The sequence below is a fragment of the Eubalaena glacialis genome, chromosome 6, assembly GCF_028564815.1.
Source record: "Eubalaena glacialis isolate mEubGla1 chromosome 6, mEubGla1.1.hap2.+ XY, whole genome shotgun sequence".
NCBI lineage: Eukaryota > Metazoa > Chordata > Mammalia > Artiodactyla > Balaenidae > Eubalaena > Eubalaena glacialis.
In genome coordinates this window covers 56,528,888-56,550,162 of record NC_083721.1, presented here as the reverse complement: position 1 = coordinate 56,550,162, position 21,275 = coordinate 56,528,888, and the positions used below count along the sequence as shown (strand labels likewise).

The 21,275-nt window shown below is 40.1% G+C and overlaps 1 protein-coding gene across 1 annotated transcript in view; it reads left to right on the top strand.

Moving 5' to 3' along the window:
• Positions 1 to 21,275, top strand: part of MYH15 (myosin heavy chain 15) — a 170,418-nt gene that overhangs the window by 33,585 nt on the left and 115,558 nt on the right. Inside the window, 1 exon segment of the mRNA XM_061193051.1 lies at positions 8,340 to 8,458. Within this exon segment, the coding sequence (XP_061049034.1) occupies positions 8,340 to 8,458 (119 nt within the window).

Here is a 21,275-nt window from a genome sequence, read left to right as displayed (position 1 = left end):
TCTGAGATTCTAGATCATCTTTATTATCATTACTCTGAATTCTTTTTCAGGTAGGTTTCGTATTTCCTGTTCATTTATTTGGTCTTGTAGGTTTTTACCTTGCTCCTTCATCTGTGACATATTTTTTTGCCATCTCATTTTTTTTTTTTTTTTTTTATGAGTGGGATTGTGTTCCTGTCTTACTTGTTGTTTGGCCTTAGGCTTCCAACACTGGAGTTTGTAGGCTGTTGGGTAGAGCTGGGTCCTGGTGCTGCAATGAGGACCTCTGTGAGACCTCATTCTGATGAATATTCCCTGGGGTCTCAGGTTCTCTGTTAGTTCAGTGGTTCAGACTCGGAGCTCCCACCATAGGAGCCCAAACCCCTGCTTGCAAACCAAGATCTCACAAGCCACATGGGGTGGCAAAAAAATAAAAAAGAGAGAGTACAATAACAAAGTAAAAAACAAATTTAGACTAGAAAACTAACAGATATATTAGAAAGAAAATAAAAATATAGATGAATCTACAACCGGAAGGTACAACCGTACCATAATAGTAAAAAAAGAGGAGAAGGGAAAAGAAAAAAAAAAAGAAAAGAAAAAAAAAGGGGGGGGGGAAGGCCTTAGCTGTAGAAGGTGGGGCCTAAGCAAGGGTGAAGTTTGGGCAGTGGGTGGGGTGTATGCTTAGGACCCACAGGGCTGGAAAATGCCCTGGGGGCTGTGGGGGTGTTGGGGCTTAGGCTCAACAGAACAGAAGAGGCCCAGGCATGCCTCCCACCCCCGTCTCAGAGGGCAGGGACCTCACCTAGGAGCCCAGCAGGCTTCCTGGTTTCAAGTGGGCGAGACAAATGCCCTCTGCTCCTCTACCGCTCCTCCTGGAGGGCCCCTCCCGCCTGCCTCTCCTGATCTCCTGACCTCCCTCCTATGTCCCCAGGACCAATGCGGCCGGCGGGGGGGGTGCCCTGAAGGGCAGGGGACCAGCCTGGGACCCCAGCAGGCTCCCCAGGCCTGAGTGGCTGGGGCAATCGCCTCCTCTCCTGCTCCTCCTGGAGGGCCTCTCCCACCTGCCTCTCCTGATCTCCCCAGCCTCAGGGTCACTGATCCTGTCTGGCCTCCACTTCTCCTCTCCCCTCAGTACCCCCACATCCTACCAGTTCACTTGGGGGTTCCTCCCGTCTCCTTGGGCATCAGGGTCCCCCACCAGCAGCCAGCAGGTGCCCTAGTTGTGGGGAGACACGCTCATTGTGGTTTTGAATTGCATTTCCTTGATGATTAGTGATGTTGAGTATCTTCATGTATTTATTGGACATTTGTATGTCTTCTTTGCAGAAATATCCATTCAATTCCTTTGCCCATTTTTTGGTTGCATTGTTTGGTTTTTATTGTTTAACAAATAATTTTGGGGGGCAGTCTGTGTGGGGGACTATTCCTGGTGCTAGAGATATACCTATGAACAAGATATAATCCCTGTCTTGATTGTCTAGTGTGGGAGATAGAAAATATATACATAAATGGACAAATATGCATGAAGTCAGAATGAAAAAATTAAAGCAGAGTAAAAGAATAAAAAATAATAAGAGTTGGGGGTTATCGTTGATAGTGTGGTCAGAAAGTCCACTCAGAGAAGAGGACACTTGAGCTCAGAGGAAAATACAGTAAGGAAATGTGCCCTGAATATTGTGTAAACATCTTCTATATTAATATATTAATATATGCTTTCATGGCATCTTGCTGCCTTATTTTGCTGTTTTTGTCCTTGTTCATTTTTTTGCTTTTCCAACGCTTTGAAACAAAGTTTTTAAAATTATTTTTATTACAAAAGCAAGGCATAGTTATTAATTAGAAAATACAGATAAGCAAATGAAGCAAAGCATCTCATACAATCTCCATGGTGGTTCCTTCTCAGGTTCTTTACTGGAGCGTCCTCATCTTCCTTACTTCTAACTGCTATAGGGCTGCTGAGCTCAACTCTTGAAACTTTTCTCTGCTCATTTCTTAGTTGATCATCTCAAACTCAACATGTATAGAACTGAACCCTTCATCTCTTCCTGCCCCTTCATTTCTCAGTCTTCTTAATAAATGTCAACTGGATTCTCCTGACTCAAATCTTACAGTCATCCTGAACTCCTCTCTTTCTTGTTGTCTCTGCCTTTAAATATATGTAAAACTCACAACTACCCACAATCACCATGTTCACTGCCACCACTTAGCCTGAGCCACCATTTCTCACCAGACTGTTGTGATAACCTCCTTACTGATCTCCCTGTCTCCACCCTCATCCCATCACTGTAGTTCTACATATTGCAGCCAGCAGTGATCCTTTCATAGTGTAAACCAGCCCATGTTCCCTCCTCAGCTCTAGGTTCGTGCGTGGCTTCCATCTTACTCAAAATAAACCCTCAATCCTCATCATAGCCTCCTTCTGTTACCTCTCTAAATCTCTCTCTAATCCCATCTCCATATTATGCTTGATAATATGAAATTTATATTTGGTCTTTGTCCCAATATCTGGCACAGAGCTCTTAATTTGGAATTTCTTGAGTGATGAGAGCCATAAAGGTGTCTTTTATGTTAATAAGGTGACTTTTGGACTGTACCTATGGATAGGGTCTTGTCACCACAAGAACTAACCCTGTGATTAGAGAGTTGGAACTTTCAATCCCACCCCTGTCAGAGCAGAGGAGCAGGGCTAGAGATTGAGTTCAATCACCAGTGGCCAATAATTCAATCAACCATGCCTATGTAATGAAACCTAAAAAATAAAATCTTAAAAGGACAGTGTTCAGAGATCTTCTTGGTTCCTGAGCATGTGGAGATTTGGGGAAATTGGCATCCTCGGAGAAGACGTGGAAGCTCTGTACCCTTTACTCATACCTTGCCCTATGCATCTTTCCCATTTGGCTATTCCCAAATTATATTCTTTTACAATAAATCATTGATCTAACAAGTAAAGTGTCTTTCTGAGTTCTGTGAGCCTCTAGCAAATTAATTGAACCCAAGGAGGGTGTTGTTGGAACTTCCAATCTGTAGCTGGTCGGTCAGTAGCCTAAGTGACAACCTGGACTCACAATTGGCATCTGAATTGGGGGAAGCAGTCTTGTAGGACTGAACTCTTAACCTGTGGAATCTGATGCTATCTCCAGGTAGTTGGTGTAAGAATTGAGACATCCAGCCGGTGCCACAGAACTGCCTAGCGTGGACCCACGCACCTCAATGGAATCAGGTGCAGAACCCCCACCTACCCTTTCCCCATTCTCTCACTCCCCTCACTCAGCCCACGGGTCTCTTGGCTCTTTTGGGATCATTCGAGCTCTCCTGTTGCAGGACATTTTCACTAACTCCTCCTTCTATCTGGAACTCTTCCTAGGTATCCTCATGGCTGACTCCCTCACTTTGTCAAGGTGCCTTCTTGGATGTTACGTTATCAGAAAACCCTTCCATGACTTCCCCCACCTCCTTCTCATCATTCTCTATCTCCTTATCCTGAATATCTTTGTTTGTGTCATTCATACAGCTGTTTTTTATTGGGTGTCCTACTCCCCAGTCTCCATCAGATGTAAGCTCCATAGGAGCAGGGGCCTAATATGCTGTGCACTGTTGTATTTCTAGGTTTTAATACAGTGCCTGGCACTGTATCATAGTAGCCCTTACCGTAGTAGTAAATAATTATTTGTTAAATGAATCCTACCCACTCAGGGACATAGGACATATCCTTTGTGTTTTTCTAGTTGAGTGGCTTTCTCACTATGCTCACCAATATTAGCAGTCACAATTTTCCTCCTGCCAGTTAGCCAGATTTTATTTTATATTTAAGTATTAATAAAGTTAACATTTTTGTAGGTTATTACCTATTTGTATTGTTTCATTTTTGAATTTTTGTTTCCATTGTTAGCCCATTTTTAAAACTGAGGTACGGGATTTTTCTTATTGATTTCTAAGGGCTCTTAATATTGATATATTAAGCATTGGTAATTTTCCTCCCAGTCATTTAAGAAGGAATTGAAGGAGCTGGACAGATGGAGAAGAGGATGGAAAGGGGGAAGGGCCCCAAACCTAAGGGGACATCCTTGCCTTTACCTCCTTCTTGAGTCCCAACCCCATATTTCTAACTTTCTACTGCATATTCTCCTGCTACCCTAAACCCTGCATGGCTAAAACTCAGTGTATCATCGCGTCCCCCAAGTGATGTCTTCCTGTTGACTTTTCTATCCATATTCACGGTACTGCTCTTCTCTCTGCTTCTCAGGTTAGAAACCTCTTGGTCATGTTTCTCAGTCTCTCTTTTTCCCTTTCCCGTTCCTAGTTTAGACTTTCAGCACTTTTGCACTCCATTGTCCCACAGTGGGTTCACCTTCTCTGTAATCTCCTCACTCTCGTCTGTTTTGCATGCTTCCACAATATTAATCGTTCTGAAGCCTGACTCTTATTATGCCATTTCTCTGCTAACAGCCCTTTAAAATATCTCCATTATTTAATTAATACCTTACAGTGGCATCAGATGTCTCCTGCGACCACAAATCACCCACATTTCTGTTTATCTCACTTCCTAACTTGTTGGTCCTATCCACCGTCTTTGACCATCGCTGCACTGCCTGCATCTGGGCCTTTAAGTCATGCTGTTCCCTGTCTCAGAAATGCTTGTTCTCCCATACTTGCCCATCAAAACCCTTCTCATCCTTCAAGGCTCAGATGAAATGCTGTTTCTTTCTTGAAGTCTTCCCTGGTCATGCAGTCCAGAAGGGATCTCTTTCTCTTTCAAACTTTCATGGTACTCATGATTTGTCTCTTATAGGCAGTTGTTTTATTGACTTGCTATTTTTGCCTGTGTTTTATTTACTCTCATGGATTATAAACTCCTTGACAGCAAGGATTTTTGTCTTGTTTATCTATCTTCTTACTATAGCATCTAGCACCAGGCCTTGCACATAGCAAGTGCTCAGAAACTCAGTTCAATAAATTAAGGAAGTTTGAACAGCTCAGAAACCATATTATAACCCTACATAAAAGACTAATTGAAGATCATTTTCAAAACCCTTTTTCACATTAGCCAGATTGTGGTTTGACAAAACTGGATTTTGTTTCTTTATATCTGGTTATTTACAGATCAGATAGAACTGGGATAGAATTGTCACACTGGAAGGGATTGCCTCTTGTTTTTCTCTACCTCCTTACCTGTTTTCAGGTGCAGTCAGACTTTGTTCTCTCCATCTTCTAAATGCACTTACCAAACCTGTCTACCCTTCTCTAGAGAGTAGTTCTCAAACTTGGTTGCACATCAGAATCACCTGGGGAGCTTTTTAATTCCTGAAGCTCAGGCCTCACCCAGACCAAAGGAAACCAATCTCTGAGGGAGGATGCAAGCATAAGGATTTGTTTTTATAACGTGCCAGGTGACCCCAATGTACAGACAAGGTTGAGGACCCTCTGAGAAGGACTGTTCTCAGACCCTCATGTGTATCAGAATCACCCGGCGAACATGCTAAAAAATGGGCCCAGACCCTTACCTTCTTCAGTGAGCTAGTCCTTTGTTCCTTTATGAGCTCTCCAGGCTATTCTAATCCACACCACCATTTGAGAACCCCCTCTAGCTAAACCTCTCCCAGGTAATATCATAAAACCTAAGTTAAAATTCATGGTTTTATTCACAAGGTCCTAGAAAATGATGTTTATTGATGGGAATTTCATAAAGCCTCTTTGGGGAACACATCAGGTTACATGTTGAAAATACGTTTACAGATGATGCTGTCTTCATGATGGCATCTCCTAAATGTCAGAAGGACATTTATCCATAGATTTAACTTTTAATGCAAATGAAGTTTTTTGTTTTTTTTTTGGAATATGATGACAACTATTATTTTCTGTAAAAAAAAAAAAAAAAGGAGAACGTGAGATGTCTAATGTACGCCTGTGGGATAAATCCACTACTCCTCTGTCTGCATATCCTTGAGTGTCTCTGGAGTAGGTGAGAAATAATTCTGTAATGTTGAAGGCTATTTCTGTTAGAGCTTAAGGTGGGATACTGTACAGAGAATTTTGATTTCCTTTGTTCATGGATAAAAATAGACTCAAAGGACTGTCATTAACACTGGAAAAAGGTTGTATGAGATTGAGACTATTGTTACCTATATTGTCCATCTGAATGCTTCCAATGCATAGAAAATCGAACTCCTGTCTTTTTTTTTCCTGGGCAGATACTGTGGAATTGTTCGTTGTTCACATTGTTGGTTACTATTCATCTCTGCTCAGATTCATCAGGTACGTTGCATTTCTCCCTTCCTTTGAAATAGTTTCGTTTTGGGTTAGATGCTCTTTAAAGTCTCTTCTGCTTCAAAAAGTCTATGATTCTGACCCATTGGCTTCTCAACTTGAAATAATCAGGCTTTTGTCCCCAAACATGGCACTCCTAGCAGGAATAACTCAGCATAGGATGAGCATGTCTGCTTTACTTTTGATTTTTCCATTTATTTTCCCAAAAGGGCTTTGCATTTTGAAAGGTTTCGTAGCAACTGAGTACCTAGACCATTATCATTGATATGGAGTAGGTGTAGAGCTTGTAGAAATGTATGTATAGTATACATTGATTTTAGTTAACAAGTAAATCAAACATTTCAAGCTTTTCAAGCCTTTGTGAAAATTTTAAAGGCTGACAGAAAGGAAATGGATACTGTTAGTACAAATGACATACAGCTCTCTAAATGTGTTTTGTTTTTACTTTATTCTCTATTTGTGGTTACTGCTCAGGAAATTTTGTACTTCTTAGTGAAGTAAGGAAAGACTGCATTTTCTTCTATACTAAGACATTAATTTTATGGAGTTACTACATCAGATATACTAGCATATCTCAGGATTCATTTAAAATGGAAGACAGCAGAGAGGTTCAGTTGAGTAAAATATTCCCTTTGTCTGATAACTGAAAACATCTGCAATTTGAAATGTGTTTATAACTTTTTGCCTGTGGCATTCTTTTGTGTTATTGTCATTTTTTAACACCTGGTGTGATACATGTCTATTTGCTTTTCCTTCTGATAACACTTCTTCTTCTTCACTTCTTTCCTTAGAAGATAGAAGTGCTGTTTTATAAAAGTACAATTGTGTGGGTTGTAAGTATTCTTGTTAGGCAGCAGAGGGCACTATGGGGCAAAGACTTCGCAGGAAAAGGAAAGGTTTCTGAAAGATACTGGGCAAGTGTTCTGGCTTCTGTTGATTGGCAGCTGTCTCGAATTATCCAATTACATGGTCCAAGTTCCGGTTTCATTGAAAGGATCTACGAATGTATATGTAGAAGGGGAAAATAGGCAAATAATGAAAATGAGATTTTTCATGTCCTTCAGATAAATAGTTCTTTTCAGAAGAGGGCCAGTATCAAGAAAAAGATTCTTTTTAAAAATTGAGTTACAATTCCCGTATTATAAAATTTATCCTTTTAAAATGCACAGTTCAGTGAGTTTAAGCATATTCACAATGTTGTGTGACCGTCACGCCTATCTAATTCCAGAACGTTTCATTACTCCAAAAAGAAATCCTGTACCCTAAAGTAGCTACTCCCCATTCCCTTCTCTCCTAGCTCCTGGCAACTACAAATCTACTTTCTGTCTCTATGGACTTGCCTATTCTGGACAGTTCATATAAATAAAATCATACAATATATGGCCTTTGTGTTAGGTTTCTTTCCCTTACTATAAAGTTTTCAAGCCTCATCCATGTTGTAGCATGCATCAATACTTCATTCCATTTTATGACTAAAAAAGTTCCATTGTATTAATATACCACATTTTGTTTATCCAGTCATCAGCTGATGGGCATTTGTGTTTTTTTCATGTTTTGACCATAATGAATAATGCTACTGGGAACATTTGTGTACAACTATTTTGTGTGAACATACTTTTTATTTATCTTGGGTGTATACCTAAGAGTGGAATTTCTGGGTCCTATAGTAACTATGTTTAACTTTTGAGTAGCTGCCAAATGGTTTTCTATAGCAGCTGTACCATTTTATATTCTAGTAGCGTATGAAGGTGCCAATTTCTCCACTTCTTCACCAAAACTCGTTATTGTCTGTCTTTTTGATTATAGCTATTCTAGTGGGTGTGAAGTGGTAGTTCATTGTGGTTTTGATTTGCATTTCCAAGAAATAGAGGCTTTTAAACATTTAGGATTCATGCATTTATTTCAAAACTACAATCTACCTTGCTATATCATTCTCAACAAACCATCCTTCCATCTTCTGGGTAGTCTATTGGGCTATAGTAGAATGAATTTTAATAGTGTTTTCCTTCCTCTCTCCCTCTCCCCACTTTCCTCCTTCTCTTTTTCTCTCTCCCTCCCTCCTTCCCTTCTTTTCCTTCCTTTCTTCTGACCAGATGCTGACAAAGCTGCTTTCCTCATGGGCGTTAACTCCTCTGAGCTGGTGAAGGGCTTGATCCATCCTAGAATCAAAGTTGGTAATGAATATCTTACTAGAGGTCAAAATGTAGAACAGGTAAGGTATTTCCAGAGCATTACGATTCTATGATCTTGTAATAATTGTAGACATATCGTATTTGTGTATTTTTCAACTTCTGATGATGTCTGCAACAAGAACTTCTATAAAAAAGTGACTTTGATAAGTATTCCAAATGTTTTCATCTGTGATGCACACCACAGTAAATGCTCTTGTGTTGAGTTTTTCTAGTCTGAAATATACCATTTGGACAGTTTTCCCTTAGGTAACAAGTCTCTTTGCAGATGCAGACAAGTCCTTTACTTGTTGTAATCAACATCTTTGTTGTCCAGCTAAGAAGTTTTTAAAGCTATTGGTTTCTGACATGAATAGAATTGGCAAATTGACATCTATCACCTATTTGGAATATTGACTTTTTAGGCAATCAGACACATTCATTAAGAGTTTCAGAACATATGCTGAAGTTAGCATTTGAAGAGAGGGGAAAAATGAGAATAGAAGTGAGAGATGGAAGGTCATTTGGTTTTATTCAGTATTCAGGAGAATGTTTTAACTATAGAATAACAAGTGCTCTGAGGACTGCTGATTCTGAGGCTTTGCAATAGACAGTCCCAGAGCTGCCAGGTAATGAGACCATCTAAGTATGCTAGTGCATTTCAAAATAATAATTTACATCTGTTATGTGTTAGTCAGTGTGAGATAGGCCATGCTGCAGTAATACACACACAGTAAAATCTCAGTGACAATAAAGTAGGCATTTATTTCTTACTCATACCAAGTCCAATACAGATTGCACCGCCTTCTTCAATTTTGTTCTTAGGCCATCTGGAATGCATGGCCTCCCATGTTGCTGCACAGGGGAAAAGATGATTTGTGAAGAAAGTACACCCACTTTAAATGCTTGGGGCTAGAAGTGATATCACCTTTACTAATATTCTATTGGTGAGAATTAGTCAAATTCTCTCCTTAGCTACAGAGGGGCTGAGAAATGTAGTCTTTCTGGAAAGTGAAAGTGGTTTGATTACATATAATATGTATAAAGCATTCATATTATCTCCTTCCATTCCTACAACAATACTCAGAGGTAAGTAGGGCAGGGATACTTAACTTATGTTTCTTCCAGTTGGGGAAACCAAGAGTTAGGGAACATAAATAACATTCCAAAGGACACACAGCTAGTATTCAGGTGACGCTTAGACTGTCTTACTCTGAATCTTAAATCTGAAAATGAGATAGACAAATGTGAAAATTTGTGGTAGAAGACAGTTATTTTGACTACAATAAACTCTCTTTCTTTTGGTTTATTAAGGTATCTGGTGTGACTATGTTATTTAAAACAGTTCAACCAGTAGTCAAAATCAATTTCCTAGTTCAGCTTACTCTATAAATCAATAATTCTTCCTCTACTGTAATACCAATTCTATGGGAATAATTTACTTACATTTTTGTCCTCTGTGGTAATCGGAGTTCCTTGAGGCCGTGGACTGTATCTAATTCATCTTAGTACCTCAGCATCTAGCACAGTGCCCTGCAAGCAGTAGGTGTTCCATAAATGGTTGGGTTTTTTTTTTTTTTTGCATCTTTATTGGAGTATAATTGTTTTACAATGTTGTGTTAGTTTCTGCTGTATAACAAAGTGAATCAGCTATATGTATACATATATCTCCATATCCCCTCCCTCACACCCTCTCTATCCCACCCTTCTAGGTGGTCACAAAACACTGAGCTGATCTCCCTGTGCTGTGCAGCTGCTTCCCACTAGCTATCTATTTTACCTTTGGTAGTGTATATAAGTCAATGCTACTCTATCACTTCGTCCCAGCTTCCCCTCCCACCCCCTGTGTCCTCAAGTCCATTCTCTATGTCTGTGTATTTATTCCTGTCCTGCCCCTAGGTTCATCAGAACCTTTTTTTTTTTTTTTTAGATTTCATATATATGTGTTAGCATATGGTATTTGTTTTTCTCTTTCTGACTTACTTCACTCTGTATGACAGATTCTAGGTCCATCCACCTCACTACAAATAACTCAATTTCATTTCTTTTTTATGGCTGAGTAATATTCCATTGTATATATGTACCACATCTTCTTTATCCATTCATCTGTCGATGGACACTTAGGTTGCTTCCATGCCCTGGCTATTGTAAATAGTGCTGCAATGAACATTGTGGTACATGACTCTTTTTGAATTATGGTTTTCTCAGGGTACATGCCCAGTAGTGGGATTGCTGGGTTGTATGGTAGTTCTATTTTTAGTTTTTTAAGGAACTGCCATACTGTTCTCCATAGTGGCTGTAACAATTTACATTCCCACCAACAGTGCAGGAGGGTTCCCTTTTCATCATACCCTTTCCAGCATTTATTGTTTCTAGATTTTTTGATGATGGCCATTCAGACCGGTGTGAGGTGATATCTCATTGTAGTTTTGATTTGCATTTCTCTAATGATTAGTGATGTTGGGCATCCTTTCATGTGTTTGTTGGCAATCTGTATATCTTTTTGGAGAAATGTCTATTTAGCTTTTCTGCCCATTTTTGGATTAAGTTGTTTGTTTTTTTGATATTGAGCTGCATGAGCTGCTTGTATGTTTTGGAGATTAATTCTTTGTCAGTTGCTTCATTTGTAAATATTTTCTCCCATTCTGAGGGTGGTCTTTTTGTCTTGTTTATGGTTTCCTTTGCTGTGCAAAAGCTTTTGAGTTTCATTAGGTCCCATTTGTTTATTTTTGTTTTTATTTCCATTTCTCTAGGAGATGGGTCAAAAGGATCTTGCTGTGATTTATGTCATAGAGTGTTCTGCTCTGTTTTCCTCTAAGAGTTTGATAGTGTCTGGCCTTACATTTAGGTCTTTAATCCATTTTGAGTTTATTTTTGTATTTGGTGTTAGGGAGTGTTCTAATTTCATTCTTTTACATGTAGCTGTCCAGTTTTCCCAGCACCACTTATTGAAGAGGATGTCTTCTCCATTGTATATTCTTGCCTCCTTTATCAAAGATAAGGTGACCATCTATGTGTGAGTTTATCTCTGGGCTTTCTATTCTGTTCCATTGATCTATATTTCTGTTTTTGTGCTAGTGCCATACTGTTTTGATTACTGTAGCTTTGTAATAGAGTCTGAAGTCATGGAGCCTGATTCCTCCAGTTCCACTTTTCTTTCTCAAGATTGCTTTGGTTATTCCCTTCTTTTGTGTTTCCATACAAATTGTAAAACTGTTTGTTCTAGTTCTGTGAAAAATGCCATTGTAGTTTGATAGGGATTGCATTGAATATGTAGACTGCTTTGGGTAGTATAGTCATTTTCACAGTGTTGATTCTTCCAATCCAGAAACATGGTATATCTCTCCATTTGTTTGTATCGTCTTTGATTTCTTTCATCAGTGCCTTATAGTTTTCGGCATACAAGTTTTTTGCCTCCTTAGGCAGGTTTATTCCTAGGTATTTTATTCTCTTCTGTTGCAATGGTAAATGGGAGTGTTTCCTTAATTTCTCTTTCAGATTTTTCATTGTTAGTATATAGATATGAGAGAGATATCTGTGCATTAATTTTGTATCCTGCTATTTTACCAAATTCATTGATTAGCTCTAGTAGTTTTGTGGTAGCATCTTTAGGATTCTTTATGTATAGTATCATGTCATCTGCAAACAGTGACAGTTTTACTTCTTTTCCGATTTGGATTCCTTTTATTTCTTTTTCTTCTCTGATTGCTGTGGCTAAAACTTCCAAAACTGTGTTGAATAATAGTGGTGAGAGTTAGTACCCTTGTCTTGTTCCTGATCTTAGAGGAAATGGTTTCAGTTTTTCACCATTGAAAATGATGTTGGCTGTGCTTTTGTCATATATGGCATTTATTATGTTGAGGTAGGTTCCCTCTTTGCCCACTTTCTGGAGAGTTTTTATTATAAATTGGTGTTGAAATTTGTTGAAAGCTTTTTCTGCATCTATGGAGATTATCATATGGTTTTTATCCTCCAATTTGTTAATATGGTGTATCACATTGACTGATTTGCGTATATTGAAGAATCCTTGGTTTCCTGGGATAAACCCCACTCGATCATGGTGTATGATCCTTTTAATGTGCTGTTGGATTCTGTTTGCTAGTATTTTGTTGAGGATTTTTGCATCTATGTTCATCAGTGATATTGGCCTGTAGTTTTCTTTTTTTGTGATGTCTTTGTCTGGTTTTGTTATCAGGGTGATGGTGACATTGTAGAATGAGTTTGGGAGTGTTCCTCCCTCTGCTATATTTTGGAAGTGTTTGAGAAGGATAGGTGTTAACTCTTCTCTAAATGTTTGATAGAATTCGTCTGTGAAGCCATCTGGTCCTGGGCTTTTGTTTGTTAGATTTTTAATCAGAGTTTCAATTTTAGTGCTTGTGATTGGGCTGTATATGTTTTCTATTTCTTTCTGGTTCAGTCTCAGAAAGTTGTGCTTTTCTAAGAATTTGTCCATTTCTTCCAGGTTGTCTATTTTATTGACATATAGTTGCTCATAGTAATCTCTCATGATCCTTTGTATTTCTGCAGTATCAGTTGTTACTTCTCCTTTTTCATTTCTATTTCTGTTGATTTGAGTCGTCTCTCTTTTTTTCTTGATGAGTCTGGCTAATGTTTTATCAATTTTGTTTACCTTCTCAAAGAACCAGCTTTTCGTTTTATTGATCTTTGCTATTGTTTCCTTCATATCTTTTTCAATTATTTCTGATCTGATCTTTATGATTTATTTCCTTCTGCTAACTTTGGGTTTTTTTTTTGTTCTTCTTTGTCTAATTGCTTTTGGTGTAAGGTTAGGTTGTTTATTTGAGATGTTTCTTGTTTCCTGAGGTACGATTGTATTGCTATAAACTTCTCTTTTATAATTGCTTTTGCTGCATCCCATTGGTTTTTGGTCATTGCGTTTTCATTGTCATTTGTTTCTAGGTATTTTTTGATTTCCTATTTGATTTCTTCAGTCATCTCTTGGTTATTTAGTAGCATGTTGTTTAGCCTACATGTGTTTGTATTTTTTACAGATGCTTTCCTGTAATTGATATCTAGTCTCATAGCGTTGTGGTCAGAAAAGATACTTGATATGATTTCAATTTTCTTAAATTTACTAAGGCTTGATTTGTGACCCAAGATGTGGTCTGTCCTGGAGAATGTTCTATGTGCACTTGAGAAGAAAGTGTATTCTGTTGTTTTTGAATAGAATGTCCTATAAATATCAATTAAGTCCGTCTAGTCTTATGTGTCATTTAAAGCTTGTGTTTCCTTATTTATTTTCATTTTGGATGATCTGTCCATTGGTGAAAGTGGGGTGTTGATGTCCCCTACTATTATTGTGTTACTGTCAATTTCCCCTTTTATGGCTGTTAGCATTTGCCTTATATATTGAGGTGCTCCTTTGTTGGGTGCATAAATATTTACAATTGTTTTATCTTCTTCTTGGATTGATCCCTTGATAATTATGTGGTGTCCTTCTTTGTCTCTTGTTATAGTCTTTATTTTAACGTCTATTTTGTCTGATATGAGAACTGCTACTCCAGCTTTCTTTTGATTTCCATTTGCATGGAATATCTTTTTCCATCCCCTCACTTTCAGGTTGTATGTGTCCCTAGGTCTGAAGTGGGTCTCTTGTAGACAACATATATATGGGCCTTGTTTTTATATCCATTCAGCCAGTTTGTTTCTTTTGGTTGGAGCATTTAATCCATTTACATTTAAAGTAATTATTGATATGTATGTTCCTATTACCATTTTCTTAATTGTTTTGGGTTTGTTTTTGTAGGTCTTTTTCTTCTCTTGTTTTTCCCCACCTATAGAAGTTCCTTTAGCTTTTGTTTTAAAGCTGGTTTGGTGGTGCTGAATTCTCTTAGCTTTTGCTTGTCTGTAAAGCTTTTAATTTCTCCATCAAATCTGAATGAGATCCTTGTTGGGTAGCGTAATCTTGGTTGTAGGTTTTTCCCTTTCATCACTTTAAATATGTCCTGCCACTCCCTTCTGGCCTGCAGAGTTTCTGCTCTAAGATCAGTTGTTAACCTTATGGGGATTCCCTGTATGGTATTTGTTGTTTTTCCCTTGCTGCTTTTAATATTTTTTCATTGTATTTAATTTTTGATAGTTTGGTAAATATGTGTATTGGCGTGTTTCTCCTTGGATTTATCCTGTGTGGGACATTCTGTGCTTCCTGGACTTGATTAATTATTTCCTTTTCCATATTAGGGAAGCTTTCAACTATAATGTCTTCAAATATTTTCTCAGTCCCTTTCTTTTTCTCTTCTTCTTCTGGGACCCCTATAATTCAAAATTTGGTACATTTAATATTGTTCCAGAAGTCTCTGAGACTGTCATCAATTCTTTTCATTCTTTTCTCTTTATCTGCTCTGTGGCCGTTATTTCCAGTATTCTATCTTCCAGGTCATTGTCCATTCTTCTGCCTCAGTGATTCTATTGATTCCTTCTAGAGTATTTTTAACTTCATTTATTCAATAATGTTCATCATTATTTGTTTGCTCTTTAGTTCTTCTAGTTCCTTGTTAAACATTTCTTCTATTTTCTCCATTCTATTTCCAAGATTTTGGATCATCTTTACGATCACTACTCTGAATCCTTTTTCAGGTAGACTGCCTATTTCCTCTTCATTTGTTTGGTCTGGTGGGTTTTTGCCTTGCTTCTGCATCTGGTGCATATTTCTCTGTCTTCTCATTTTGTTTAACTTACTGTGTTTGCGGTCTCCTTTTTGCAGGCTGCAGGTTCATAGTTCCTCTTATTTCTCTTGTCTGTCCCCAGTGGGTGAGGTTGGTTCAGTGGGTTGTGTAGGTTTCCTGGTGGGGGGGACTGGTTCTTGTCTTCTTTTGGGTGTGGCTGGATCTTGTCCCTCTGGTGGGCAGGGCCGCATCTGGTGTTGTGTTTTGGGGTGTCTTTGAACTTATTATGACTTTAGGCAGCCTGTGTGCTAATGAGTGGAGCTGTGTTCCTGTCTTACTAGTTGTTTGGCATGGGGTTTTCAGCACTGGAGCTTGCTGGCCGTTGGGTGGAGCTCGGTCTTAATGTTGAGATGGAGATCTCTGGGAGAGCTCTCACCAGTTTATATTACGTGGAACTGGAAGGACTCTGAAGGTCTCTGGCAGTCCAGTGTCCTGGACTCAGCTCTCCCAACTTGGAGGCTCAGGCCCAACACCCGGCTGGAGCACCATGACCCTGCCAACTGCATGGCGTGAAATTAATGAAGAAAAAAAAATGAACAGACAGAACCCCAAAACAAATGGTAAAAGCAAAACTAAATAGACAAAATCACACAAAGAAACATACACACACACACTCACAAAAAGAGAAAAAAACAAAAGGAAGAGAGAAACCAAACCAGTAAACAAACCCACCAATGCAAACAAGCACTAAAAACTAAGATAAGATAAACATAAAACCAAACACGAATCAAACACAGGAAGCAAACCCCAAGGCTACAGGTGCTCCCAAATTCCATCGCCTCAATTTTGGGAACATTTGTTGTCTATTCAGGTACTCCACAGATGTAGGGTTTATCAAGCTGATTGTGGGGATTTAATCTGCTGCTCTTGAGGCTGCACAGAGAAATTTCCCTTTCTCTACTTTGTTTGCACAGCTCCTGGGGTTCAGCTTTGGTTTTGGCCCCACCTCTGTGTGTAGGCCACTCTCAGGCATCTCTTCCCCACCCAGAGAGGAGGGGTTAAAGCAGTGGCTGATTAGGGCTCTCTTACTCCCTCAGGCTGGTTAGAGGGAGGGGTATGGTAGTCATAATTGGAATGTGGGGCATGCCTGCAGTGGCAGAGGCCAGTATGATATTGCAACAGCCTGAGGTGCACCGTGTGTTCTCCCAGGGAAGGTGACCCTAGATCATGGGACCCTGGCAGTGGCGGGCTGCACAGGCTTCCGGAGAGGTGTGGGTAGTGACCTGTGCTTGCACACAAGATTCTTGGTGGCAGTGGTGGCAGTAATAGCGGTCTGTGCCTGCCTCTGGGGTCCAAGATCTTAGCCATGGCTCATGCCTGTCTCTGGAGCTCACTTAGGCGGTGCTCTGCCATCTGTGGGTACATGGAGCAGGAAGCCCCTCTCCTTGCACACCCCAAAACAATGGTCTCTTAACTCTCCATCAGGTCCAGACTTTTTCTCGGACTCCCTCCTGGCTAGCTGTAGTGCACTAGCCCCCTTCAGGCTGTCTTCATGCAGCCAACCCCAGTCCACTCCCTAGGGTCTGACCTCTGAAGCCCAAGCCTCAGCTCCCAGCCCTCACCTGCCCCAGCGGGTGAGCTGACAACCGTCTCAGTCTGGTGAGTGCTGGTTGGCACTGATCCTCTGTGTGGGAATCTCTCTGCTTTGCCCTCTGCACCCCTGTTGCTGTGCTCTCCTCTGTGGCTCCAAAACACCAGTGAAGGGACTTCCTAGTGTGTGGAAACTTTTCCTCCTTCACAGCTCCCTCCCAGAGGTGCAGGTCCTGTCCCTATTCTTTTGTCTCTGTTTTTTCTTTTGCCCTACCCAGGTATGTGGGGATTTTCTTGCCTTTTGGGAAATCTGAGTTCTTCTGCCAGCATTCAGTAGGTGTTCTGTAGGGGTTTTTCCACATGTAGATGTATTTCTGATGTATTTGTGGGGAGGAAGGTGATCTGCACGTCTTATTCCTCTGCTATCTTCAAGATCCACCTATGTTTCTTTTTTCCAGGGGTGTATGTTAGCCATTCTGTACTTCCTATGTATTCTAGACAGCTCTGGCTTGATATTTCACCAAGTTGAAAATGACTTCTGGTCTGGGAACTTGACACACCATTGAGATCAAGTTGAAATAGTTTTCCAGCATTACATCCCTATATAGACTTTTCTGAGCAAGGTCCAACAGTTGCCACTCCTCCCTGCTGAAGTCTACAGTTACATCCTTGAAAGACCCCGATCCCTGATTGTTCTTCACGGACATCAGAGACACCTCTTCACTCAGCCCCTGGAAGCTCCGTGCTCACCAGCCCCTCACCCACGCTCATTCAAGACAGTGGCCATTTCATCACAGCCATAAATGTTAAAATAAACAAAATATTGAGCTGATGTTGAACCATACTCAGCAGGACAAGTAGCTAAGCTATTTCTTGGTAGTGAGGTTAGAGGTGTTTGGCAGCTTCTTGCCTTTTAAGACATTCGCCACCACATGCCTGCATGACATGCTATGATTATAGAAGAGGACTTGCTCTGTGTAAAACTAATGAACCCATAGGAGGACTGAAATCAAACCTTCATCTCTTTAATATTGTGTTCTCAGGGACTGAGTTACTACCCCAGCCTCTACTATAATGGAGTCAGTGAAGCAAGCTAATATATTATTATTCAACAGTAAAAGAAAAGAAACCTTCATCCCCCATCCTCTCCCTCCCTCCCCCACTCTCCCTCTTGCTCATGCACTCTCTCTATTTCGCTCTCTCTCTTCTTCCATCTCCTGGAGACAGAGTAAGAAAGCACACTGTAAGGCTTTTCTTTTCTTAGGAATTGTACTGACTTTATAGAGACAATTGTCATGGCTAAGAATAGAGATGTATATGCTGTTGATGACAATTGCAGAAGATGGCAAAAATTCTTGCAGTGTTAACACGCTATACAAAATTTAGTTCTAGCTCTAATGCTAACTAACTCTGGGACTTTGGTCAAATACAGCATCTCTCTGAGCACCCCATGAAGAAGTTAAAATCTTCTGTGTGTCTTAGTGGTGGGGTGATTGGCATCTAAAGGGAATAATTCTTCGTGTATGAGCGTGTCCACACATTGTAGGAGGTTTTGCATTCCTGCTCCAAGGTGCTAAATACCAGTAACACTCTCAGTCACTATGACAATGGAAAAATGCCCACCCTGTTTCCAAATGCCCGCCTCCTTTAGGGGAAGGTACCATCCCGAGTTGAGAGGCACTATACTTGATTATCAGGAACTAAGGTTCTTCAGGCCTAGTATTTTATGATTCCAGGAGAGTTCTAACTGTGCTGATCAGAAATAAGTTATTTTACTTTAAAAAGATTAATAATGATCAAACAATAATAATAATCAGTAGCCATTGAATGCTCACTATGGGTGCTATGCTATGTGCTTTGTATGGATAGCTTATTTAATCTAACAGCAAGCCTGCAAAATTGATCTTATTTACATTTCCATTTTATAGTTAAAGACAGTGAACCTTAGAATGATTAACTGCTCAAGGCAACATGGGTAATAAATACTGGATTGAGGGTGAGGAAGTGATAAAAGTGGAAAAGGGATGGGAAAGGAGGAACTAACATTTATTGGATGCTAAGTGCCAAATGTTGTGCTATGTATATTTACATCCACTGTCTCATTGAACCTCTCCCAACAACCATGAGACAAGAATATTTTAATATTGTTATTTTACAGATGAGAAAGTGAGGGATCAAGGTGGTTAAAAATATGGCTATTTGACTCCATTTCTTTTCAGTTTTGTTTTTTTCTATCATATACTCTTGACCCCCAAGTAATCAAAATCTTCTGTGAGGTTATTTTAAAAAGAGCTCAGACATGGGTCCATTTAGTCCCTGAAAAGTGGGCATGTAGATTTTCCTACCTCTGTCATCCTTCATTGGACAGAAAGTGATGAAAATGATTAATTGGTGAGCAGTATATTGGATTATCAGTTTTATTCATTGATTCAACACACATCATACCATCCATTTCTTCATCTGCTACAATTTCAGGCTTTCTTCCTGTTTCTTTGCTACTCCCCACCCATGGCCAGTTTCTCTCCCACTCTCACTTCTCAAGTATTTAGGGAATTAAAAGGGAGTGAGCAAGTTAGTCATGTTCTTTTTAACTTTCAAAGTGACTGCTATAGACAGAGAGTGATTTCCTCAGTGCTCTGGAGGATAAAAATCATTCCTGGTGCTTTATTTGTGCGGGTGTGCTCTTGACGCCAATAATAAAAAACTGTGATGCCATCCGGCTTATGGATTACTGTGGAAATGACTCAAGATAACTGATCAGGGAGTGAGTGACTCATAACTAAATCACTACCAGACACAAACTGGCTCCTGCTGTGTTCACTCTCCTGGGCAGCTAAAGGATGGATGCAATAGGCCTATTTTAAATGTTAAGTCATTGGAGCACATTCTGCTTCCAGGCTTTGAGACTGTCCAGCTGAAAGTCACTCCTACTTGGAGTCTCCCAGAAACCTGCTACTACAGCAGTGCCTTTGCATCATGGCAACAGGATCTGCATCTGTACAGCAGCATCAGGCACAGAGGTTGGAGCTCTCCCTAGTAGGTTATGAGAGAGCTTTTGCCACACACCTCCAGGGAGGGGAAATGCAGCCTGAGTTTTACAGTAGGAGAATCTGAGTCAGAATGATGCACTAAATTGCCATTCTCCCTGCACAGAGTTGAGAATGGCCTTGGGAACTAATATAATAAAGAAGGTGGAAGCTGAGGCTGGAAAGAATCTTCAAGAGCATAATTCAGGTGAAGAGACTGCAGCCCAGAGAGGTTAGGTCACTTGCCAAAGGTTATACAATTTATTAGCAACAGCAGCAGCAGGACAAGGGCTAGGGATTCGAGATTCCTAACCTACTCTACCAGTATTTTTCAAACCTTATGGTGTGTAGGAGTCAGAGGGGATTGTGTTAGAGTACAAATTCTGATTTATAGGTCTGGGATGGGGGGAGACCCTCAAGATGGTGGAGGATTAAGACGTGGAGATCACCTTCCTCTCCAAAATTACATCAGAAATACATCTACATGTGGACAACTCCTACAGAACACCTACTGAACACTGGCAGAAGACATCAGACTTTCCAATAGCCATGTGGCTGACAGGGTCTTGGTGCCCCAGCTGGGTGTCAGGCCTGTGCCTCTGAGGTGGGAGAGCTGAGTTCAGGATATTGGTCCACCAGAGACCTCCCAGCTCCATGTAATATCAAACAGCAAAAGCTCTCCCAGAGATCTACATCTCAACACTAAGACCTAGCTCCACTCAACAACCAGCAAGCTACAGTGCTGGACACCCTATGCAAAACAACTAGCAAGACAAGAACACAACCCCACCCATTAGCAGAGAGGCTGCCTAAAATCATAATAAGGTCACAGACACCCCAAAACACACAGCCAGATGTGGTGCTGCCCACCAGAAAGACAAAATCCAGCCTCATCCACCAGAACACAGACCCTAGTCCCCTCGACCAGGAAGCCTACACAACACACTGAACCAACCTTAGCCACTGGGGGCAGACACCAAAAACAACTGGAACTATGAAACTGCAGCCTGTGAAAAGGAGACTGCAAACACAGTAAGTTAAGCAAAATGAGAAGACAGAGAAACACACAGCAGATGAAGGAGCAAGGTAAAGACCCAGCAGACCAAACAAATGAAGAGGAAATAGGCAGTCTACCTGAAAAAGAATTCAGAGTAGTGATAGTAAAGATGATCCAAAATCTTGGAAATAGAATGGAGAAAAAACAAGAAACATTTAACAAGGACCTAGAAGAAATAAAGAGCAAACAAACAATGATGAACATTATTGAATAAATGAAGTTAAAAATTCTCTAGAAGGAATCAATAGCAGAATAACTGAGGCAGAGGAATGGATAAGTGACCTGGAAGATAAAATAGTGGAAGTAACTATTGGAAGAGCAGAATAAAGAAAAGAGAATGAAAAGAATTGAGGACAGTCTTAGAAACCACTGGGACAATATTAAATGCACCAACATTCGAATTATAGGGGTCCCAGAAGAAGAAGAGAAAAAGAAAGGGACTGAGAAAATGTTTGAAGAGATTATAGTTGAAAACTTCCCTAATATGGGAAAGGAAATAGTCAATCAAGTCCAGGAAGTGCAGAGAGTCCCATACAGGAGAAATCCAAGGAGAAACATGTCA